Source organism: Ailuropoda melanoleuca, chromosome 1 (assembly GCF_002007445.2).
Source record: "Ailuropoda melanoleuca isolate Jingjing chromosome 1, ASM200744v2, whole genome shotgun sequence".
NCBI lineage: Eukaryota > Metazoa > Chordata > Mammalia > Carnivora > Ursidae > Ailuropoda > Ailuropoda melanoleuca.
The window spans coordinates 82,716,851-82,743,044 of record NC_048218.1 but is presented as its reverse complement, the minus strand read 5'-3'; the positions used below and the strand labels follow the sequence as shown (position 1 = coordinate 82,743,044).

Here is a 26,194-nt window from a genome sequence, read left to right as displayed (position 1 = left end):
CCCCTCCCCCCGCCTCCTTTACGCCCCTCCCCCCTCCTCCCCTCTGGTTGGAAAGTTTCTAGAATCTCTTCCCAGCGGCCTTTGCGGTTCCAACATGGCGGAGCTGACGGTGGAGGTTCGCGGCTCCAACGGGGCTTTCTACAAGGTACTGACCCTCTTGCCGCTTTGTCGGGTGTTCTGGGAGCTAAGACAGGTTTGAGGGAGGGCTGGTGGTCCCGGAGAGTGAGGTATGGGGTCGAAAAGGGGGGCCAGGCCGAAGCCCGGGGCTGCTGGGTTCTTCGCTTCTCCCCCCTCCACCCGCGGTTTAACGGTCTCGGGGGCCAGGGCTCCGTTATGTTTTGAAACAACACGTCGGACACCTCTTGCGTTTTCCTACTTATGAACCTTTTTCTTGGATGCTAGTGCGGCCCTTGGCGGGCCGGTGAGGAGAAGTCGAGTCGCTGCTGGGCGGTGGGGAGCTGCCTAGAAGCAGGCCTGAGCGCCGGGAGGTTGGGGAGTCGTGAAAGGAGGTGGTGGGATTGTGTGGTCACAGCCGCTTCCCCCGCCCCTCGGACTGGGCCGAGCGGGAGCGCATCGCCCCGCTGCTCCGACCTCTCCCCACCCCTTCGAGGGGGGGTGCGTCGCGGAATCTTAAGAATTCACCTTTGTATTAGGGTCTGGGGCTAATAAACTTTAGTGTCTGACTAGGAAGCGGGTGCCGAATTGAGGGTTAGGATCGAAGAGAAAACTAGGAAACCTTGTAATGTGGCGGGTTGAAATATTTTTGCGGCCTGGGAAATTGGGCGGCGCCTTAGCCCCTTTATTACGGAAGAAAAGGCTAGAGTTACAGGCTTTAAAGTAAGATTGAAAAAATGAAATCGATCAGGGAGACTGGTGGGGAGGTGACTAATTTCTTTGTTAGTTATCCAGTGTTTTTGGAAAGAACTGTTGATTTTTGTTTTTTCCCCACGAGGTTTTTTGTTTGCGCCGGGAGATGCATTATTATGAGATGGGGACTGGAAAACAGAAGAGGAATTCTTGAGTAGAGGAATTTAGTGGGGGCTTCCAGTGTACACGGGGTCGCATAACTGAAAGTGAAATCCTTACAGTTCAGTTTTGCCATTATAACAGTCCCTTGTCCCGATTCTTTCTTCAGAAGTATGCCACGATGTTACAAGATCAATACAAAATCTTCCCAGCTGTGTCTGTCAGTCAATCTTACTAAGCCGGGATCTCAAATGTTTGAGAGTCCTGGCTATTTTTATGAAGGGCCTCCTCTTAATATAGGAGTATTGTGTGTATGCAGAATATGTTCTCTCTGGGTTTCATTTCAGCATAGCTTTTGTTCCAGGGGATTTTGTTTTATTTAGTGGTCGTAATTTCCTCTGGTTAGCGTTGTTTTCCCTTTTGTAGTTTTCCGATAAGCTAGGTGAATTTGGTTTAACTGTCACGTGGTAATAGCATGGTGGGGAATCGCAGTTGGCGTCTAAAGATCTCCCTAAGCTTTTTACAAGTTTAAGTCGCTTTAGGTGGTCAGCATAAGGTAAAAACAGTGACTGCCCGGTGGAAAGGAGTCTTTTTGCTTGACTGATATATTAGCAGTCTAGATTTAACATTTGGTGTCAAACAAAAGATCTCATTGAAATTTGAGTAGATACTTCATTGACTTCTGTTATTGAAACCTAGTGGTTGCCTTCTCTGACCCCAGATACAGTTGTGGCACAGTGCACAAAGAATGGCCTTGCCATACTTAATCCTGTCAAGAGTAGGTAAGGTTCATTATTTTTTGCACACTGCCCCCGTGGAAAAGTTTCACGTTGCCACTGTAGGTGATACAATTGTTGTGTAATGGAGGTATGTTTTTTTTTTCCTCCTTTGCAAATTGAAAAATAAAATTAGTTTTCCTTTATTTTGTAGCATGTGGTGGGTAGAACATTCCTTTTTTAGCTAAGTATTTGTGCTGATTGCTATAGAAAATATTTTTATTTTATAAGATTATGTAAGGTTATCAGTTTGAAAGTTTTAAGATTGTTTACAGTGGTTTTTTTTTTTTTTTTTAAGATTTTATCTATTTTGAGAGCGAGAGAGCATGAGCGGGGGCAGAGGGAGAGGGAGAAGCAGAGTCCCTGCTGAGCAAGGAGGCCGGTTTGGGGCTCCATCCCAGGATCCTGGGATCTTGACCTAAGCCGAAGGCAGATGCTTAACGGACTGAGCCACCCAGGCGCCTCTGTAGTGTTCGTTTTCATAGTTTTTTAAAAATCAAATTCACAGTGAATGTCCCTATTGTGGAACTCTGAAGTATTGTTGATCCTTATCCTTACTTTACAAGTGTGCTTGATTTTGCTTAGATTTTGAGTCCATTACTCATTTTTATTTCACAAAGAAAGGTGGTATTTTGGCAAAAGTTGGGAAGGATCCTAGCCACATTGTGTGTACTTAAATAATTGCACTTGAATGTTTGGAATTTTATGCCCTACCGTAATCCACCATGTGTAAACTGGGGTCTTCAGAACTCTGGAATAGCGAGAATGGTGAGGTGGGAGGAGCCTTGGATTTGAAGTTAGTTAATGGTAAACTGAAGTACAGGCCTAGAATTCCCATGTGTTTACCCATCCGTGCACTTCTGAGCATATCTTTTTTATAAAATGAAGGATTTGAGGTAGTTCATATTCCCAGTTTTTTAATCCCACGGAACTGCTCACTTGGAAAAAAATTGGTTTACTGCACAGTTTATTATTTTTAACTACACGATTTTTTTAGATTACTTTGCATGTGGTAAAATTCACCTTTTCTGGTACATAATTACATGAGTTTTGGTAAATGTTGTGTAACAACTACCAACACGATGGTCTGAGTTCCACTGTTCCCCAAACTTCTCTTATGTGCCTTTGTAGTCACCTTCTCTTTTCACCCCCAGATCCTAGAGGGTTTTCCTGTCCCCATAGTTTTGCCTTTACCAGAATGTCCTATGTGTAGATTCATCAGTATGCTAAGTGTTTTGAGTCTGGCTTCTTTCATTTAGCATAGCAGCAATTTAATTTTAAGTAAAATTTTCTAATTTAAACAATATTGGTCAGTGAGGGCATTTTGGAAACGGAAGTTGTCTTCAGATAACAGCTGTTAACATTTTGGTTCTTCCCCTGGTGTTTTTTTTTTTTTTTTCAGTGTGCAGGTGATTCTGGTTTTCCTTTTCTTCCCTCCCCCATATGCACACACAGCTGTAAATGCTCATCGCAGTAAATTTCAAAGTCATGGGTTTAGTAGCCAGTATTATCATGCCTTGAGGCAGTGCTCTGTAGACATTTATTAAAGATTTTCTGGTGGAACTGAAACTTCATCTTACAAATTAATTGGAACCAGTGAAAAGCTAAAAGAAGATGTGACCTAAAATTAGTATCTTTTTTTCAAAACACACACACACACAAAACTATATTTTGCATCTTGCTTTTTTTTTTTGTTTTTTTGGTTTTTTTTGTTTGTTTGTTTGTTTTTTTAACAACAGTGAATCTGTGGTTTGTTAAGGAGATAAGAACTTGATATGCTTCTCTGCCACTCTGTAAATCTTTGGGGATTGGGAAGAGTGGGAGATACGTTAAGTACCTAATAGGGGGTATAATTTTATATAAAAATTTGTTCATAGCTTTTTCTGCCTAGAGTGAGGCATCTTAGGCTTTATACAACTGGCCATTGAAGGTGCTTTTATTTAAGATGAATTTACATTTTATGGTTGTTAGTGTATTTATAGAGTTGTGTAATCATTATTACAACCTCACTGTAGAACATTTCAGTCCCCCCGCCCCCAAAACCCTGTGCCCATTTGGAGTCATTAAAATGCTTAACAACTGATGTATATGATACTTATCTTTGTAATAGCATTGTAACGTGCATAGCCGTAGGCAAAATATAATTTAAATAGAAGTTGAAAGAAAGTCCCTCAATTTCTGGCTGATGTAAAGGAAAGTTTCCATGGTGTTCCAAGGAAATGTGTAATCTCTAAGATGGCTGAATGAAATTTCAGGCCTTCTGTAGAAGACAGAATTACTATTAGAGCTCTGCAATTTCTGGTTTGGCTACAAACTTCAGAGTGCTACAATATTTCCGAAATTTCTTATTACTTTACCTTAATTTAATATTAAAATGAAATTTGAGAGTAATTAAATTTGCAGTAGGTTTATTAGCATTAATGATGACCTATAGAGTTTTAGTAGAGGACTTTCTTGAGAGAGTACGGACTTGTCAAAGTTAGTATTGAATATATATTTCTTTGTGCAGATTAGTAATTGAGGAAAAGATAGATGGTGGCTGTCTAAATATTAGGGACACTGAAATTAAACATTTCCAGATATTTTAAAGATAATTCTCAGTTGTACATTTTTTTATTGAACATTTTTTAGGGAAAGATTTAACTTAATACTGCACATATGGGGAGTCCACACAGATGGAAATTCCAAAGATCTCCCTAATCATACAGGTTTTAAAATGTTTTTATAAAAATGTAAAAATTAATATTTAACATAATTTTTAATAATTAAACTTACTTTTTTGTAAAGTTTTGTTTTTGTATTACAAGAGCAATATGTAAGTATGAAAAATCTGAAAACAGAAAAGCAGAAAAATTTTTTTTATCTATTTAGAGATATATTGTCAAGGCCTTGGCTTTAGGTACATACAGAAACGTACTTTTCCCCATATTTTCATGAGCCTGTATGTTTCTTGTAACATCCGATATTTATGTGCATTTTGTAAGATAATAGTTTACTGTGTTTGCCATTTACTAGTCTTTGAAGCTTATACTAGTATTTTCTGATTTTGTTCCTTCAAAAACTCCATGAGATTTGTGTTTTTATTCCCATTTTATGCACTAGGAAACTGACAATTACAAGTAACTTGTCCATAAATACACTGTAGCTGAAATGAGATTTAACTCTAGGGCTTCTCACTTCCAATGCCTAATTTAGTATAGGTTCTTCAAAGGAAATATCAGAGTAGTGGGCTTTTACTTAAGTATTTTAGTTAGAAAGACAAGGCAGGGCGCCTGGGTGGCTCAGTCCGATAAGTACCTGCGGCTCAGGTCATGATCTCAGGATCCTGGGATCCAGCCCCTAGTTGGGCTTCCTTCTCAACGGGGAGCCTGCTTCTGTCTCTTTGTCCCTCCCTGCTGCTTGTGCTCTATCTCAAATAAATTAATAAAATCTTAAAAAAAAAAAAAAAACAAAAAACCCAGACAAGGCAAACACTTGATAATTCAAGAAGCACGTTCTCTACCACAATGGTAGATGTAGCAAACTAGTTTTTTTTGTTTAAGTTCTATTTATTTTTAGTAATCTCTGCATCCAATATGGGGCTCAAATTCATTACCCTGAGGTCAAGAGTTGCATGTTCTTCTGGGGCACCTGGGTGGCTCAGTTGTTAAGCGTTTGCCTTTGGCTCAGGGCTTGATCCCGGTGTTCTGGGATCGAGCCCCACATCAGGCTCCTCCTCAGGGAGCCTCCTCCTTCCTCTCCCACTCCCCCTGCTTGTGTTCCCTCTCTCTGTCGAATAAGTAAATAGAGTCTTAAGAAAAAAAAAAGTTGCATGTTCTTCTGACTGAGCCAGCCAGGTACCCCAAGCTAGCTTGCCGCCTTCTTCTTTTTTTTTTTTTTTTAAGATTTTATTTATTTTTTGAGAGAGAGCTTGTGAGAGAGCATGAGTGGGGAGAGAGCATGAGTGGGGAGAGGGAGAAGCAGGATCCCCATCCCAGGACCGTGGCATCATGACTTGAGCCAAAGGTACACTTAACCGACTGAGCCACCCAGGTGTCCTGCCTTTTTAATTTTTTTTTTTTTTAAAGATTTTATTTATTTATTCGACAGAGATAGAGACAGCCAGCGAGAGAGGGAACACAAGCAGGGGGAGTGGGAGAGGAAGAAGCAGGCTCATAGCGGAAGAGCCTGATGTGGGGCTCGATCCCATAACGCCGGGATTACGCCCTGAGCCGAAGGCAGACGCTTAACTGCTGTGCCACCCAGGCGCCCCTATTTTTTTTTTTTTTTTAAATAGTGGGAAGATGGATAGGCATTCCATGAGTGATCCTAATTCTTGTACTAGGTGGTCTTAAGACCCTTTTTTCCCCCCTTTCATCTGCAGTATAAGGCAGTTGGATTGCTTTTAACAGTTTATCAAGTGGTTGTCTGTGCTAGGTTCTGTTCATTAAGGTCCTATCTAGTTCTAAGAAAGCTATTATTTATTGAGCACTGAGGCTGTCTATCAGACTGTGCAGGTGCTTTGTATGAATTTATCTCATTTAGTCTTCTGAATAACAATGAAGGGGAGATAATGTTAACAGCAACTGAGGAAACTGAGGCCAAGTGAATCTAGGTTCATAAAATTAATAGGCTGGTTCAAGGTTCAGATTGGTTTTTCAGATTTCAGTAAAGTATAAAAATATATACAAAAATGAAAAAAAAACCAAAATGCAACATTATAAAAAACTGAAAATTTACTACTGAAACTAATTTCTTCAAGTTTGCTGTGCTACATACAGTACACAAGTCAAGAAATAAAGAAAACTTAAATATTTAGAAACATTTAGCATCAGAAGCTTTAAAATTTAACTGTATATAGGAGCCCTTCAAAAAGTTACAACCTGCATTTTTATTTTTATTTTTTGGAAGATTTACTTATTTTAGAGAGGGTGTGAGCTATGCAGGAGTGGGAAGGGCAGAGGGAGAGAGAATCTCAAGTGGACTCCCTGCTGAGCAGAACTAGGGGCTAGATCCCAGGACCCTGAGAACAGGACCTGAGCTGAAGCCAAGAGTCAGATGCATAATGACTGCACCACCCAGGTGCCCCAACAACCTGGATTTTTAAAGTATTTTCTCTAAAAAGAATCCTATCAGCTATACAAAAATCTGAAGTTTAATACTGAAGCTAATACTGAGCTGCACTTGAATTCACCTTCTTAAAACAGTTGTCTAAGTACACACGCACATTCCTCACATTATTACAGAATACCATTCTTCATCTTCCTTCTCTTCCTTATCATCCTTCTCCTCCTCCTCCTCCTCCTTTGAGCCTGTTGGCCTGACAGGGCCCTTTTTTCCTCCTTCAAAGTGATTTTTTTTTAAAGTTCAAATATACGGCTTATCAAGTTATTAATTACATACTATTACTAACAAAGTGTTAATACAGTGGGAATCAAGAGAACTAATTGGGAAGATTCCTGGAGAAATGATTTGGTATGTGTCTTGACTTGATAAAATCTGTTCTTTCCAATATGGCAGCCACTAGGAATGGGTGAAATGTGCTAGTGTGAATTGAGATGTGCTTTAATTGTAAAATCTATACCAGATTTCAAAGAATTAGTATGAAAAAAAGAATGTAATACATCGTAATTTTATTTTTTTTATTTTATTTTTTTAAAAGATTTTATTTATTTATTTGACAGAGATAGAGACAGCCAGAAAGAGAGGGAACACAAGCGGGGGGGGGGGAGCGGGAGAGGAAGAAGCAGGCTCATAGCGGAGGAGCCTGATATGGGGCTCGATCCCACAATGCCGGGATCACGCCCTGAGCCGAAGGCAGACGCCCAACCGCTGTGCCACCCAGGCACCCCACATCGTAATTTTAAAATGGGATTACCTGTTAAAATATTTTGGATACTTGGATTAAATTATTATCAAAGTTAATTTACCTGTTTTTTTTTTTTTTTAAAGATTTTATGTATTTATTTGACAGAGGGAGACAGCCAGCGAGAGAGGGAACACAAGCAGGGGGAGTGGGAGAGGAAGAAGCAGGCTCCCAGCGGAGAAGCCTGATGTGGGGCTCGATCCCAGAACGCTGGGATCACGCCCTGAGCCGAAGGCAGATGCCTAACGACTGCGCCACCCAGGCGCCCCTCTGTTAAATTTTTTAATACTGAGTCCTCATAAATACCTTGAGCAAAACAAAATGAATACAAAAGATTGCTTTGTTGATTTGAACGTATATATTTATACATACAATTTTAGTTTATTTGTCCTTTATATTAAAAGATGCTGAAAGCAGTTGCAAAATTGAGCCAGCATTAAATCTCTGTTAAATATCTGTTGTTTTAATTTGTTTCCTTCACTTTGGCCTCAGCATTTCTTGCTTAGCTTTTTTGGGAGAATGGGTAGAGGTCTCCTCCAGTAATAACTGATGACGTTTGTAGTTATTTTTGGGAGATGAACATGGCATGCATTCCCTGTTGATTTCTTCAGGGTCAGGACTCTCAGGCTTTCTGTATCTCTGCATTTCTTTCAGTGGCTAATTAATCATAGTAAAACTTTTCTACTAAAATTTTTCTTTCCATTTTGTAACTTTCTGCTTTTGTTGTTTTTCAGATTGCAGGATATTCTCAAGTCTTAAATTTTCCCGCGGCTTTTTAATTTGAATTTGGTATAGTAGGGCTTCTGTACGTGTTTGTTGAAATGAACAGATGATCTCTTATTCTTGGCTTCAGGACACTCTGATTTGTTTTTAATTTTAAGGTAATATAATGGCATACATGCAAAATTAACTTCATTTCTGATTCTGATTCACTCAGTTGTAAATATTTAACTGTTACATGTTGATCCTGGTTCAGTTCTGATGTTGTCAGAGAACGTTATGGATACATAGAACTATGGGGAGCTTCAACTCTTTCCAGCTGGAAAGTCATAATAGTTTCAGGTGGCTGTGGTAATTCCATTTCAAGGAGAACTGTTGGATATGTGAAATTAACAAGCCAAGAACACTGACAGACAAGTGTTAGTAGGTATTTATGCCTTCTAATGAAATCTTTATATCTTCATTGTCATTTTTATTTTTTATTTTTTTTATTTTTTTTAAAGATTTTATTTATTTATTCGACAGAGATAGAGACAGCCAGCGAGAGAGGGAACACAAGCAGGGGGAGTGGGAGAGGAAGAAGCAGGCTCACAGCGGAGGAGCCTGATGTGGGGCTCGATCCCATAACGCCGGGATCACGCCCTGAGCCGAAAGCAGGTGCTTAACCTCTGTGCCACCCAGGCGCCCCTTCATTGTCATTTTTAAATACTCAGAATAGTTAAATGTTCAGTACTAATGAATGCTGAAGGTTTACTCAGAATAATTTTTTTTCTGTGTTAGAACTTACTTCATAATGCAGCAACTTTTCTAACAATGTAATCAATAAATTTGTGGACCTTTTTTGTTGAATATGTGTCCATTGATTTGAAATGACTTCAGCTTGTAGATTTAGTTATGTAGGTCTTCAAAAAAAGTACTGCTTGAAGAAATTTGATTGCAGTGTTAGTCTTAAATATTTGTGCTTGTTACTGGAATCAAATTACAATTCAAATCATTTAGGTATTGTAGGCATCAAACCAGTTTATTAGGATCTAGATTTGTGATCCCTAGGGATGGAAAATATATGTGCTGTATGGAAGAAGTGCTGGTTGACAAAGTGCTTTAGAATGTATTGCAATCCTTTAAAGAATATATATGCATACATATGCATATGTATAATTTTACATGTAGAGATTAAGTATTCACGAACTTTGTTGTAAATTCCCCCCCCCTTTTTTTTTCTTGCTCCCCTTTGCCACATAATTTCCTCTCATTCCCGCTCCATTTCAGGTAGTGTTTATATCCAGGTATACTTCATACTAGATTTTTGTCTACACAATAGAATGGTACATAGATACATATACATGTGCACATGTAGGTTTTTTTCAGTATTGCTCTATAAAAATAGGATCCTCTGTATTTTGGCTGTTTTCCCTTGGAGTGTAATTTATTTTTAAATGGTTACATAATATTTCACGGCAAGAATTATGATATCCAGCCAATCCCCCAGTTCATAAACACTCACTTTGTTTTCAGTTTTTTGCACTCCAAATACCTGTTTCCCTTGGAGAGGTTTCAAAGAATGGGAAGCTTGGTGGAAGGGAACTTTTCTTTTTTTTAACTTTAATAAATGTAAACTTACTTTCCAAAAGGCTTAACCCTTCCTATTTTCTCTGTTAGTAAATATAAAAGCTTTTCTGAACATCCTTGCCAGAAAATGGGTTTTATAATCTTTAATTTTGGCCAGTCGTCTGGGTATAAATGGTTATCTCAGTGGAACTTCTATTTGCAGATTCCCTCCTGTGAATTTTAATGTTTGTTGGCCATTTGGATTTGCTTTTCCATAAATTGTTGTTTGTTTTCCTATTGGATGTCTTTTGTCACTTTTTGAAATCTCTTATTGTGAGAGTGCCTCTTTCTCATTTAATAACCTGTCGACTTTTTGGTATCTCTAGTTATAGAGAAGTTTTATTTTTTACATACTGAATTTTTCCTTATCAGGGCTCCAGGGTTTCCAGTCCTGCTTAAATGCAGCCTGTGTCATTTTATATATAGAACTTCTTAAATTTTCTTGTGTTTATATTCATTTATTTTATCTTTACTACACCAGGAGTTATTTTTGAGTATTCATAGGCAAATGTGCTAGTGCTGTGTATTTTTAAAAAATCATCTGTTTTGGGTTTTTTGTTTGTTTTTGCATGTGGGGGAATTAGGAGGAGGATGCCCAGCATCCAGGAGAGCTCAGTCTCATTCAGGGTTGCTAGAACCTCTTGAGAATTGCTTCAGAAAGTCTCTGGAGTGCTCCGGGAAGAATGTAAAGACTCCTTGAAGGAGAACATTGTGACTTGCTCTGTGGCAAAAATACAGTTAGGAGTCTTATTACCCTTATCTTACTGCCCTCAGCCATCTTGTTTTACCTATCGCAGAGTAAGTAGCGGATCTGAGACCCAATCTTAACAGTAAAACCATTGTGCTGTAGTGAGATTTTTTTTTCCTTCCCTTATGAGTTCTTTTTATATCTGTTACCTGAATACACAGCCCTGAAACAAAATGTTTAATTGTAAATTATTTACATTTCTTTTTTTTTTTTTTAAAGATTTTATTTATTTATTCGACAGAGATAGAGACAGCCGGCGAGAGAGGGAACACAAGCAGGGGGAGTGGGAGAGGAAGAAGCAGGCTCATAACAGAGGAGCCTGATGTGGGGCTCGATCCCATAACGCCAGGATCACGCTCTGAGCCGAAGGCAGACGCTTAACTGCTCTGCCACCCACGCGCCCCAAATTATTTACATTTCTTGATATAAAAACACCAGGAGGAAGATTTCTCATGGTATTTTTTTTTTAAAGATTTTATTTATTTATTTGACAGAAAGACAGACAGCGAGAGAGGGAACACAAGCAGGGGGTGTGGGAGAGGAAGAAGCAGGCTCCCTACTGGGAGCCTGATGTGGGGCTCGATTACAGGACCCTGGGATCACGCCCTGAGCGGAAGACGCTTAACGACTGAGCCACCCAGGTGCCCCTCTCATGGTATTTTTCGGGAGAGGAGTAGCTTTAAGTACTTCGGGCACTGGAGTGCCTGGGAATACCTTAGTTTAAGAAGCTTCGATTCTTTGTAAATTGAGACATATAAAATTACTTAGGCAATGATGATCACCTGTGCTAGGAGCCTCTAAGTCAGTTTCTCAACATCATAGATTGTCTCATCCAGATTATAACACAGAAGCACTACCTTCTTAGTTCTTGTAAGGGTAGTGCATAGCTAGTACCATTCTAGATGAACGAGAGAGAAGTTAGTTCAGTACCCATGGTGAATGCCTTAGTGATTGGGCTGTATTCTCTTAGAACCTTGGTTAAAAAATACTGTGTGCTGTATTCAATTTTATTTTATTTTTACTCTTGTAAAATGGATCATAGCATGTAGAGTGTAAAGCAGGACAAGAGATGATTCTGACTGTTGACATGTTGATTTGAGGTATGAAAGTGAGCCAACAGCGGAGGTGTCTGTACACTTTAAATTAGGGTTTAGAGTCTAAGGAATAGGTTACTTTTCTATACACAGATTTGGGAAGTTAGCGGAAGACCCGTATAATTTCATCTAAAGTGGGTTGGTTCTGAGAGACACTAAGGAGTGTTGTCAGTTAATCTGTGAGTAGTAGTTCATACTTACTGAAAGATACCATTATCTTTAAGATCTTTCGAATGATCTCTACACTCAATGTGGGCTCAAATATACAACCCCGAGATTGAGTCACATGCTCCACCAACTGAGCCAGCCAGGGTCACCTGAAAGGTGTCTTTAAATGCTTGCATGCATAAAATGGAAGATATAAACAAAATAAATTGATTAAAACATCTTCACATGCAGGTGATTGTATTTCTTCTTAAAATATCTTCCTCAGTGTCATGGAGAGCATTGATGTTGCAAGTATACTTTAAAAGAGCTCTCCTCTATTATCTCCAGGGTTTTCTTGAAGGAATTTTCATCCACTCTGCAAGTTTTGGTGCTGTCTTGATTTTATCAGAAGGTGTCAACAGAACAACCTTCTGGTAAGAAATCTTAATCCTTCCTAAAATTGGCCTTCATTGGTTTGCTGAATGAAAAATGTCAAGAGGTTGCAGTCAAGTGCTACAGAAAATTGCAAGCAAACCAGGTTTGAACATGCTCAAACGGTGACATTTATATCCTGATTGCCATGTGGTTAGCTGCTATTCTCTAAGATTTGCCATCAATTGGTAGGATGTATTCTGATTTCAGAGATAATAAATTGTTAGATATAGTATCTAACAAATTGGCCTGGAAAGATAGACTGGGGCCAAACGATGACATCAGTAAATAAAGGGATAATTGATCAAAGGATAACAAGTGATAATCAAATCTGCAGTGGCAGTTCTTGGGGGGGTGCATGGAAGGATCTGAGGTGAATTTTGCACAAATTATGCTATTAACTTTTCCTTCCTCTTGCGTTGTGTTTTCATAATCATCTTTATCCACAGCAGTAACTGATGCAGCTGGGGAAAATGGAGAGTTAGCCCATTAGAGGAAACACAGAATCTAACAAACTGAGCCTGGTGTCTTTAACATATAGAGAATTTATTCTAATCCACGTATTTTTAGACATACAGTATTTTGTCACAAGTTTGCTTCAGTAATTAAGTCCTCAACTGTGATGTTTTAACACATTGGGAAAGGCATTAAAAATGTTATTTGACTGTTGTGGCCAATAGAAAAATAAAATTTTAAAATTTCAGCAAAGTGATCTTGAGAAAGACTTTAGAAAGAAAAGTTTTGATAGAAGTATTAAAGGTAGGGGCGCCTGGGTGGCACAGTGGTTAAGCGCCTGCCTTCGGCTCAGGGCGTGATCCCAGCGTTATGGGATCGAGCCCCACATCAGGCTCCTCTGCTGTGAGGCTGCTTCTTCCTCTCCCACTCCCCCTGCTTGTGTTCCCCCTCTCGTTGGCTGTCTCTATCTCTGTCAAATAAATAAAATCTTTAAAAAAAAAAGTATTAAAGGTAGAGTGAATCTTAAATTATATAAGAATATTTTGAAGGAGGCAGTGATGTGAGTGTGAGAACTTTTTACCTTATGCTTAGGAGAATAAATGTGAACTAGAGATTTTTGATATTCCTTTGCTTTTACAAACACTTGAGACTGGAGTCTCAAAAAACTTACCCTCCATTTAGGAAGATTGTATGGTTTCTTGCTGGCAGTTTTTGGCTCAGTCTGTTGGCAGTCAGTAAAGTCTTCTAACAAGAATTTTGAGGTTGGGGTGCTTGGGTGGCTCAGTCGATTAAGCGTCTGCCTTTGGCTCAGGTCATGATCCCAGGGTCCTGGGATCTAGTGCTGCATAGGGCTCCCTGCACCACAGGGAATCTGCTTCTCCCCTCCTACTCTTCCCACCTGCTCCTGATCTCCCTCCCTCCCTCTCTCTGTCAAATAAATAAAATCTTAAAAAAAAAAAAGAATTTTGAGGTTTGAGAGTTATAACTTTAGAGTATAAATCTTAGGTTTTTGGATCTGGGTTTCCACTCTAAAACCTACTTCAAATTGAGGATTCAAGTTGTCTGGTTTCTGGGTAGTTTGCTGAGTGTTAAGGTTTTTGAGTTTGTTTTCCCTTGGATAAGGAATGTAAATTTTGTGATGTAATGAGTTGCAATTACAGGGGGTTATGAATGGGTTTTTGAGAAATTTTAAAAAATGGCTGAACTTGAAAGGATAGTTACCTTGCGGTCAAAGGAATTTTTCTGAACTAGGATGTGTTCTTAGTGATTTGGTGGGAATGTTCTCTTAAGGGATTTGTGCATCTTTTTAGATTTGTAAATCACAGTTGAAGCAAGGCTTTTGATAAATTGGTTTTAAACACTAAAATTTTGTTTTATTTCAAGCCTCTTTTGGGCAAGATAGCTTGCCTTTCTAGTTGTGAAGTATAGAGTTTTTTTTTCCCCCCTGGAACTTTGCCTTAAATAGGCTTTTTAGGAAAGGTGTTTTATTTCTTCAAATTAGTATTGCTTCTAAACCTTTTGGAATTTAAAAGTACAAATCAGGAAAAGCATTTTATCATGTGATTGAAGATGAGTTACTGAAAAGAGCTCCAGAGAGGAGTGTTTAAATTTAGCATTTATAGCCTCCTAGGGAGTGAATTTTGGGGCTATGTAGCTATATGTGGTTTTAGCTTCCCTTTCACTAAAATGAGGGATCTGTAAGGTTTATAAATGAATTTTTTTTTTAAAGTAAGCTTTTAAGCCCAATGTGGGGCTTGAACTCACAGTCCTGAGGTCTAAGAGTCCCATGCTTTACTGACTGAACCAACCATGTGCCCCAATAGAAATTTTATCTTCAGAATTAGGTAACTTTCCCACAGACAGGGACCCTGCTTTTTGTATTGATTTTTGACTATATTTATAATGTTGGTCTTCCAATTCCTAAAATAATTCATACCATGTTTCTTTCTGCTTACCCAATAGGATTCCCCCCCACCATGACTGCCCTCATCCTGAAAATTTTTCAGCTGTAGTATTCTCTGTCATCAAAAATTTATCTTTAAGTTAGGTAGGTAATTCTTTGCACTTTGTTCTTTCTGCAAGCAATTTAAGCTCCCACCTCAAAATTGCTAACCTTAAATGTGAATGTTAAAAAAAATGAGGTTGCTTTTTATATTCTGATAATGGAAGGATATGCAAAAAAGTGGGAGGAGAAAAGCAAAATTCAGAACAAATCGCAGTAAACATAAGATTTTAAAAATGATTTATGTAATTGAAACTACAACTTATTTTTTCTGTACGCATTTACATAGTTCATACTCATTGTTACTTCGCTTATTACCTTGTTCACCTGTTAGCTCACCTGAGACTTATAAATTGGGGATTTAACTCTGTGTTTCATCCACCTTTCCTTTCTTTATGTTATGATTATTAACTTTTAGCTTTTAAGTATAAACTTGTCAAGCATTTTGTGGCTTTTTTTTTTTTAAAGATTTATTTATTTTAAAGAGCATGTGTGCACACTCTTTGGGGGGGGCAGAGGGAGAGAGAGACCCTCCAGCAGACTCCCAGCTGAGTGCATGGGCTCGATCTCACAGCCCTGAGATCCTGACCTGCGTGGAAATCAAGAGTGAGATGTATAACTAACTGAGCCACCCAGGCGCCCTGTAGCTTTTGTGTTTGTGTTTTTGGTTAGAAAGGTCTGCTTTAGTCTGAAGTTTTAAGTAACTTACGGTTTCTCTTGGAATCTTATTGATTTAAAAAACTTTGAATCTTTCATCCATTGATTATATTTTTGGTGAAAATGCCTATTTTCATTTTTTTTTTCAATAATTATTCAGATGTCCCAGTACTGTTTAAAAACCATTCTTCCCCCTATCTGTAATTTCCTGAATGACTTAGACCTATTTTTGGAATCTGTTTTGTTCTCTTAAAATGTGTGTGTGTCTTGATTGTCATAGCTTTAAAATAAGCTTTAATATTTGGTAGGGATAGTGTGTTTTCATTATTCTATACTCCCACTTAAAGGTTTCGTTTTTGAGTGTTTTAACTTATTTTAAAAATAGACTTTGGTGTAATTTTATTTAAGGTGAACCTCTTTTCCCCAAACAGAATCATACACTCCCGGTTATTTTAGTGGGGTCCCATTTAGGGGCATGTTAAATTTTTACAATATCAAGATGATTTAGGGATGTGATATGATTTAATTTTCTTGAATATTCTATATTCATTAGTCCAATTTCAAAGATTTCCGCACATAGGTCCTGTACATATTTGTTGTTGTACTTGTTGAGGGCATTCCTAAGATTTTAATTTTTCATTGCTGCTGCGAGTAGATTATTTTTTGTCTGTTTTATTTTTAGCTGCTTATTGTTTTATCTAGAGAGCAAGCTGATTATTAATTTGCCACCTTATTCCATTATTGAATTAAAAAAAATTTAGGGGACGCCTGGGTGGCACGGCGGTTAAGCGTCTGCCTTCGGCTCAGGGCGTGATCCCAGTGTTATGGGATCGAGCCCTACATCAGGCTTCTCCGCGATGAGCCTGCTTCTTCCTCTCCCACTCCCCCTGCTTGTGTTCCCTCTCTCGCTGGCTCCCTCTGTCTCTGTCGAATAAATAAATAAAAAGATCTTAAAAAAAAATGTTAAAAAAAATTTAGGCTGTATTGCTTTTGAAAATTTCAGTTCTTCAAATAGTACTTCTACAGCTCAGGGATTTTTGCTGTTCTCTTCATCCCCTCCCTTACCTCCATTTTACACATAGTTTGTGGCATTCCTGGGTTTTTACTGTGTAATGTTCTATTTGTTGCTTTGTTGGGGACGACATTCTAAAGATATTTTGACCACTTTTTTTTTTTTAAAGATTTTATTTATTTATTTATTTGCAGAGATAGAGACAGCCAGTGAGAGAGGGAACACAAGCAGGGGGAGTGGGAGAGGAAGAAGCAGGCTCATAGCAGAGGAGCCTGATGTGGGGATTGATCCCATAACGCCGGGATCACGCCCTGAGCCGAAGGCAGATGCTTAACCGCTGTGCCACCCAGGCGCCCCGACCACATTTTTGATGGTTATACTGCCTTGTTCCTTGTTGATGATGATACTTTATAGTTAAGAATTTCATATATAAGCATATAAAGGGACCATTTTATAATGATGTTTTGGAATTTTCATGTTTGAATATACGTGGGAAGAGGAAAAAAATGTAACAGGTTTTGTTCTGAGAAATACAGGTCCTGGGCCAGATGAATGGTGAATAAGAAGAGAGACAAAATCCCCAAAGGTTGGATTAGAACACGAGGTACAGAAGTTGTGGAGACATAAAGTCATAAGGCCCTGCTATTGTCTTGTGCAGACAGACATGACCATTGTTACTTAACTCTCCCCTGACTCAGATTTTGTTAATGACCTAACCCTGCCATTTTGGGGCTTGAGTCTATAGGGACCTAGCATCATCATTGTGGTGGCTTCCAAGCATACAGAAATACCGTGAGAAGTGATGTCTGAGTCTTGCATCAAATGGACACAATTTCTTAGAGATCTGGCCATTAGAGGCATCTTATTCCTAGAATCTGGGGTTTGGAGATTAGAACATGTTTGCTAACTAACAGTTCATTCTTTATTTAACCTACGCTTGAAGGGTGTTAGTAGTTCAAGTAGGTGTCTGGAGTTGTGTTTTTTCTTAAAGTTTGTAGATGATGTGCTTCCAAACAAAGCTGATGGTGGTGGTGGAAGTAGAGTGGGGATGAGTTGGAAAGCATTGAATAAACGTTGATTTTTAGGTAGAAAAATAGATTTTTATTATAATGAAGGATAGAATTTCCCAGTGGCTTGCAACTCTGACCTGAAGGAACTCATTTTGTAAAGTATACAGAAATGGCAAAGATTTCTTAGGGAAACATTCTAGATAGACTCTGAAAGTTGTTTGTGAAGGACTAGAAAACTTCAGTGAAAGTCTAAAAGAACTAACCTCTAATGGTAAGATATGTTTTAATTCATATTCATGAACTTGGAAATTCTGTTTCTGAAATATTCCTTATAAATGTTAAGCGTATTAATAGAGATTTGTTGGTAACATAACTCTGAAAGTCCTGACCAGAATGATTGCAGAAAGTGATGTGTGGCTGAACGTACTAGAAATAGAGAAACTGGACAGGTTGTCATTATTATACCATGGCCAGATAATCAGAACTGGAATGGCAGCTCTTAATTTTTAGCTTTCGGAAAGAAAGAGGAATAACAAATATCTCTGGAATTGCATGGCCGGACCTGCTATAACACTCTTGAAAGGAATGTATCCTGAGTGTAGCCTCAGATGAGGATGTTTGCATTGAAATGTCCCATAGCACACAAATCAGGTAATAGACACTTGAAGCTGAAGTGAGATCAGGGCCAAATACAAAGTCATGCAAATGAGTAGCAAATGTGAGAGGAGTGCAGTGACTTTAGAATTATCAGTTAACTACGTTTTGTGATTGGTGAATCTGTATTATTAAGGAAAATGATTTTATATTTAGCCACATCTGTTATCCTTTCCTTTCCAAGAGTTTGTTTCTTCAGATTTTCTTCGGTGATAGTAGTGATATGCTTACTTTTCAGTTTTTCCACTGCCAGTTTGTTTCAGTTTTTGGTTTGCTGTTTGCTTAGAATACTGTCTGACATATAGTATTTCAATATTAGTAATCGCTTTGTTTTTTAAATTACTGATATTTCTGTTTTGTAAATTTCCAAAATTTTGTTGCAAAGTTTTTCTTTTCTCTTTATTGTTTTTATTGTTGATTTATCCCTTAAAGTTCCTTGAGTATTACTAAATGGACTTTTGGGGAGGAAGATGAGGTAAACTGGAAATATTCATCCCTGCCTTGTTTTAACCAAGTACTGCAAGTGTGTTTATTTAGCTAGTTTTTAGGGGATGTTATGGAGTCTAGTGTGATAAAGATGTTTTGGAAAGTTATTTACTGAGTATGCTCAGAGTGTGTGTAAGCATTTGACTAAGATTGAGAACTTTGCAGTTCTTCTTGACAGTAATATAATGTGTCACTTAATGTCATTTGTAATCATACAAATGCCAAGTGGACTGCACTCCCAAGTTACGCAGTGGCAGAGCAAGTATTTGAATAGTTACTCTACACCCATGTCCTTTGGTCTTTCTTGAATGTCAACTCCTACCGTTTCTTTCAGCTGTATCAATCAAATGAAGATAGATTAAAAATACTAGTTTCAAAATTAATTTTAAGACTAGAAAATGACCATCGATTTTTATTGTGAATTTTTTTTTTTAAAGATTTTATTTATTTATTTGACAGAGAGAGACAGCCAGTGAGAGAGGGAACACAAGCAGGGGGAGTGGGAGAGGAAGAAGCAGGCTCCCAGCGGAGAAGCCTGATGTGGGGCTCGATCCCAGAACGCTGGGATCACGCCCTGAGCCGAAGGCAGATGCTTAACGACTGCGCCACCCAGGCGCCCCTATTGTGAATCTTTATATTCATTCCAAAATGGTTTTGAGGCAGTGTACTTACTGTAGTTGAATTTTTTTGTTTTTAAGTGAAGGAAGAAGAGAAGTTGGTAGGAAAAATTAAATTAATGGAAGATTAGTATTCAAAATGTAGTTGTGCTTTTTACTAATGGTGGAGTATAATATTTATGATATTTGTAGTTTCACCAAGTACTATGATGAACCTTAAATCTCTCAATTTTCATAATTCCACGAGGATACTGTAATGAACCATTAGGTTAAAATTATGCCCAAGAATGTGTAAATGCTAGAGCTTGGGATATGAACCCTGGCAGCCTGATTCTAAGAGCCTGAATTCCTAGTCATAGTAATAAAGACAGCCTTGCTCAGTTTGAGTATCGACTAATACCTCTGATGTTTTAGGGATGTACATTCATTTTTTCCTAATTCTGGAGTAGATGACACTATGTAGAAAGATTTTCAAAGAGGCTAAGTAACTTCTGAGGTTGTATAGCTCATAAATGGTGGAGGTGGAAATCAAACCCACATCTGCCTAATTCCAAGCTTTGTGTTCTTTTCGGTGTTCCATATTTGTATATGTAATACAGGCTTTTGCAGTTAATGTAATTTTTTTTAAGTGTTCTCTCCGCCCAAAGTGGGGCTTGAGCTCACAACCCTGGGATCAAAAGTTGCATGCCGTACTGACCAAGCCAGCGAGGTGCCCCTAATGTAATGTTTAATTGGATATTGACATGCTTTTGATAATATTTTTGTTTTTTGCAGGGATTTATTAAAGATGTTCATGAAGACTCCCTCACAGTTGTTTTTGAGAACAAGTAAGTCATTTTTTATCAACAGATATCCGTTGATCTTAAAGATTGGTTGTGCTAAATTCGTGTTTGCTACTGGGTGTTCCTATTGCCAGTGGAAAATGATTTTGCTTTTGGGTGGGGGGTTTTTGGTTGTTTGAGCATCTTATGAGTTCAAGTTGTTCTAGTTTTGATAACTTTGTTCACCTCTTTTTCTGCCCACAATATTCTTGTTACTTTTTTCGTGACCTTTTTTTTTTTTTTGCCAAAACGTATGTGAACATGAATTAGTTAAGTAATTTTTTTTTTTTTTTTGCTAAAATAGATGGCAAAAATGGGATTATACTATGCCTAATTCTTAAAATCCCAGAATCCTGAAACGATGTTGTAGAAGGCCTTCCAAATGGCTACTGGTGTGTATTGGGCCGCCTTTAATTTAAACTTGATATTAATATGGAATAATAACAGTTTTATAGTTGTTGTAGGGTGTACGTCTTGTTTATAAAATGTGAAAGACAGGTGCACCTGGGTGGCTTATTCAGTTAAGTGGCTGCCTTTGGCTGGGGTCATGATCCTGGGGTCCTGGGTTTTAGCCCCTGTTGGGAATCCCCACTCAGCAGGGATCCTCCTTCTCCCTCTGCCCCTCCCCCACGCTCTCTCTCTCTCTCTCAAATAAAATCTTTAAAAAAAAAAACGTGAAAGAGAGTATGTTGGGCTTAGTTTGGAAGAGTTATAAAGGAGCACTGTATAATTGAAAGTCAGAAAAGAAGTTTTCAACTTTGACTTTTAAGCTTCTGGAACGGCCTGAAGAGATCTGCCCAGCAGCTGTTTCATGTAGAAGCATGTGTTGGGATGATTCCTGTCTGAGCAGCTGCCATTTAGACAGTAATGGTGAAAAGAAAGCACTCAGAAATCTTACTTGTCTCCTGATGTTTTGCCCAGCATCTGCAGTTGGAAGCTATAGGAATTTATTTGCTATTTGATGTGTTAGTGTACCTCCCAGGCATATGAATGACCTATTGGAACTTAGGAAAGAATTCTTAACTTTATCTACCCAGTTTATACAGTATGACACAAAAAATGTTATTTAAGTAATAGCTAAGTTTGTTTTAATTTGGTCATATTTGCTGTAAAGATAAAAGTCAGCTTTTCCCAAGTTTTAATATTAATGTGTGTTGTATTCATTGCAGAAAATGTGAATTCTGTGTAAGAAAATTAAATCTTGGGGCGCCTGGGTGGCACAGCGGTTAAGCGTCTGCCTTCGGCTCAGGGCGTGATTCCGGCGTTATGGGATCGAGCCCCACATCAGGCTCCTCTGCTATGAGCCTGCTTCTTCCTCTCCCACTCACCCTGCTTGTGTTCCCTCTCTCGCTGGCTGTCTCTATCTCTGTCAAATAAATAAATAAAATCTTTAAAAAAAAAAAAAGAAAATTAAATCTTATAATCCAGCTATGCAAAATAACTGAGTAATTTTCTGCCTTTCTGTGAACATGTACACAAAAAATTATGCAGTTAATATTTTATAAGCTCTGAGATTGTTTCTTTGATAGGTCATATAGTTGTAAGATTGTTTGAAATAAGTTGGTTGCACTACTGTTGGTTGACAGTGTGTAGATGGGACATTATTTCAGGTCTAAATTATTACTATGAACTTAGCCTATTTCATTTTTAGAAAAATATATGTACTTTTCCCTTAGGATGAGTAATTTCGATGGCAATACATACATGATTAGTATTAATTATGCTAATTTATAAACTCCATCAAGAGTCATGTGAAATCTGTTTTACCTCAACAGACTAATTACTTGAAAAAATATAATATGAATGAAACTTGCTTTTCATTAGGGGAAGCTAAATGATTAACTCCAAAAGTATACACCACTAAGCATAGACTGTATAGCTTCCATATTAGGGGCTTTTAGAATAATTTATTTCAAAATTGTTAATTCCTTTTCTGATCTTTCAGCTGGCAGCCAGAACGCCAGGTTCCATTTAATGAAGTTAGATTACCACCACCACCTGACATAAAAAAAGAAATTAGTGAAGGTGATGAAGTAGAGGTATGTATTTTAAGTTTATTTCTTTGTATGACTTTTTATGTTTTAAATAAATATTCTTTTAGGAAAATCTGTTTAGCTGATAGAGAATAAATCTAATTCCTTTTCTCTAGTCTTTTGGTGGTTAATTGGTGGTGTAATATATATAGCAGTGCTTGAGTTTTGGAATCAGAACTGGGATTCATGTCTTAGCTTCACCATTTTTAGCTTTGTGGCCTTGTGTCAAGTTTCTTTACCACGAAAATGAAGATAATTTTGAAGTTAAGAATGATAGTATATTTGAATTGGTTTGTATAGAATCTGGCACAGAGTTGTGTGGTGTTGATTGCTGTTTCTCTTTTGCTAATTACTTTAAAATTTTTCTTGTATTTTTTTCTTAGTATTTTTGTAATATATTAATAGTTGTCCCTTATTATGGTGATCATTAATATAGTTGATATGTAAAAATGTGAAATATTGTAATTAGCTTACAGCATTATTGAATAGTTTCGAAAAGTCCAGAAAATTTTAAAAGTACAGGGAAAAAAATGACAAGGAATTACGCAAGAGGAAAAAAAAACAACTATTCACCATTTTTGTCATTTCCAGGCTCTCCCCTCCCCCCCCTTTTTAAAAATAAAGGTGGGGATCGTATGGTGCTTTTTTCACACTTAGTAGAGTTTGGATGTCTATTTTCAGTATGTTAGTGGTGTTAAATATACCCGATGTTATGAGAAATGGAACATGGAAATAATTGTCAAATAGAGGTGTTGTGAGTTTGTTGGAGATAGAAAATTTGGTTTGTGATTTTCAAGAAATTGATGTAATTCCATCAAGGTGCTCTAATTGCTAAATATATTTTTCTAGTTTATGTAGGGTGAGGTTGGGGGAACTGGAGGTATAGGAGAACCTATACGGATGAAATATCTGTTTAAATGTTTTTATAAGCACTTATCAGTACATACTCTGTGCCAGTTGGTGTTCTGAGTACTTGGCACATGAACTCATTGTTATCTGCCTCCTTTATTTTTTTGTAATTTTTAATGATAAATTTTGTGTTCCCATTAATTGTAGATGTTATATGCTAGGAAACCAAGAATGGTGGCTCTTTTAATTTCTGGCAGCCTAAACTCCTTTCCATTCTGAAATTTGGCCTAGATTTTAATTACTTGCTCTAAGTTCCCTGGGCATCCTTTTGGTTTTGCTAAATCAAAGCATGTTATAACTTAATTGTGTCAGGGCACCATGAGACCATTCCCTAATGGTATAGCCTTCACTTTACTTTTTTATAGTTCACTTCCACCAAAAGTGGGAACTAAGAACTTTTTTCTAAGGATATCTGTAACTAGTCTAGGTGTGGTGTGTATTTGTGTCCTTCAGGGAAATGTCATAGATGGTATGGGAAGACACAGGGAAACAAAGTGGCAAAGTGCTGTAAATTAAGGAGTGTGAAATAGAGTACTGGTGGGTACTATGAACTGTAGCTGTGATGCCGCTGATTAGTACTGTACTTGTTCACTTGGGCTTTAGACTCCAGTGAAAATGTTTTTCTCAATATTAAATCGTTTTCTAATCATCTTTTTGTAGGGATGGGTAAAAGAGCTTGATTTGTTTTCATTTTTCAAAATTTATTTCTGTTTTAGAAGTTTTTTCTTCTGGAATTCTCATGATGGGTCAGGTCAAGCAAAGAATGACTTTGTTTTGGAAATGTAGAATTAGAAATGTGTGGTGGTCAATTTTGAGACTAGTGTTTTTCATACTTTTTAAATTGTTCAGATAATGATAGTGTAAAGTCTCAGATTAAAGGAAAAACTTGGTGTGCTCATGGTGTTGTTACATTGTGCTTTCCCCTGTCTCAGACTAAGAAGTTCCTGGACCATCTTTTTGCCCTCTCCCCTAGCTGTGTACAAAATACTGGTGTAAGAGATGGAATGATTTGAAAATTGATGATTGCAGAGTGTTTTCTTTCACATTGTGTTTTATGGTTCAGTCTTGGTGAAATTTACTGCTTAAATTGTGAGAATCATTATCTGATATTAAGGTGTCATTTTTCCCCACTTTTGGAAGATTGGAAAATTCACATTTAAGTTTCAAATTGAACTTGCTACCCACGGATTTACTGGCTTTTTTTTGGTCCTTTTTTCTTCTTTTGGCCACCGTTAGGAATCTGTATGACCTGGAATGTTTAGGAATTATGGTTAAATTTTGAACCAAATAAATTTTGAAAACTCCTTACCTTTTTTTAAAATTTTTAAATTTTTTTTTTCCGATGTAAAGTTTGATGCTTCATTAGTTGCGTATAACACCCAGTGCACCATGCAATACGTGCCCTCCTTACTACCCATCACCAGTCTATCCCATTCCCCCACCCCCTCCCCTCTGAAGTCTTCAGTTTGTTTCTCATAGTTCATAGTCTCTCATGTTTCATTCCCCCTTCTGATTACCCCCCTTTTCTTTATCCCTTTCTTCCCCTACCGATCATCCTAGTTCTTATGTTCCATAGATGAGAGAAATCATATGATAATTGTCTTTCTCTGCTTGACTTATTTCACTTAGCATTATCTCCTCCAGTGCCGTCCATGTTGCAGCAAATGTTGAGAATTCGTTCTTTCTGATAGCTGAGTAATATTCCATTGTATATATGGACCACAGCTTCTTAATCCAGTCATCTGTTGAAGGGCATCTCGGCTCCTTCCATGATTTGGCTGTTGTGGACAATGCAGCTATGAACATTGGGGTGCATATGGCCCTTCTCTTCACTACATCTGTATCTTTGGGGTAAACACCCAGTAGTGCAATGGCTGGGTCATAGGGTAGTTCAATTTTTAACTTTTTAAGGGACCTCCACACTGTTTTCCATAGTGGCTGTACCAACCTGCATTCCCACCAACAATGTAGATTTTTTAAAAATTTTTTTAAAATTTTTAAATTTTTAAAAATGTTAATTCTACTGTATTTAACACAGTCTTCGATTAGTTTCAAGTATACAATATAGTGATTGAATAGGTTCATATATATTACTCAGTGCATTATCAAGATAAGTGTACTCAAAAATCCCCATCACCTGTTTGACCCATTGTCCCCCCCACCCCCCACTTCCCCTCTGGTAACCATCTGTTCTCTGTAGTTAAGTTTGTACTTTGGTTTGTCTCTCTTTTTCCCCCCTTTGTTTTTTTTCTTAAATTCCGCATGAGTGAAATCATATGGCGTTTGCCTTTCTCTGACCAGCTTTTTTTGCTTAACATTGTTCTCTCTAGCTCCATCCATGTCATTGCAAATGGCAAGATTTCATTCTTTTTTATGGCTGAATAATAATCCTGTGTGTGTGTGTGCGCGTGTATTCATTTATTAATGCACACTTGGGCTGCTTCCATAGTTTGGCTATTGTAAATAATCTTGCAGTAAACATAGGGGTGCATATATCCCTTCGAATTAGTGTTTTTGTATTCTTTGTGTAAATACCCAGTGGTGTGATTACTGGGTTTTAGGGTAGTTCTCTTTTTAATCTCCTCCCCCTTTAAATTCAAATAAAGTTCATTGTAAAAGATGAAATGATACAGAATTATATAAAATAAAAAGTGAACTTTCCTTCTTAGTGTAGGTATGCTTGTCTGTACACTCTAGCTTAAATCTCATTTCACCAGAGTTGTGGGGTTTTTTTGGATCTTTAAAGAATATTTTTTTTAAGTTACATAAATTGGGAATAGGTTATATATTTGTGATTTCTGTATTCAGTCTGTTGGGATATAATAGACATTTTCATGCTGCACATACAGATTTACCTGATTCTTTCTAACTACCCCATAATATTTTTTAGTACAGATGTATCATAATTAGAAATTAAAATTATTGGCAGATTTTTTTGCTGTTGCCAAAAAATAAAACCCAGAGTTAATGTTCTTATGTAAACCATTTTCTGGTAGTATGGAATCTAAGTGTTTCACTTGCTAAATTGGAGGCATGTATGTTTAAAATTTTGATGGTCCCTAAATGTACCAATTTTGTCCTCCAAAAATGCATTTTGATTTACTACTTCATACCTCTAACACATGAAGGTGTTTGTTTTCTCATAGATTGGCTGGGTTATTATTAAGCTGTAAAGTTTTATAAACCTGATAACAGGAAGCT

At 37.6% G+C, this 26,194-nt stretch overlaps 1 protein-coding gene across 6 annotated transcripts in view; it reads left to right on the top strand.

Annotated features, from left to right (window-relative positions):
- The first annotated feature begins 39 nt into the window (after positions 1-39).
- FXR1 (FMR1 autosomal homolog 1) overlaps positions 40-26,194 on the top strand; it is a 60,684-nt gene continuing 34,529 nt past the window's right edge. For 5 of the 6 annotated variants that reach the window (XM_011216827.3, XM_019792908.2, XM_011216826.3 and 2 more), the window contains exons 1-3: positions 40-145; positions 20,005-20,057; positions 21,997-22,090. In XM_011216827.3, the coding sequence (XP_011215129.1) occupies positions 95-145; positions 20,005-20,057; positions 21,997-22,090 (198 nt within the window). In that variant the 5' untranslated portion in view covers positions 40-94. Of the gene's footprint in view, positions 146-14,754; positions 14,840-20,004; positions 20,058-21,996; positions 22,091-26,194 lie in introns of all 6 variants that reach the window. The other variant, XM_034662368.1, reaches the window with a different exon arrangement.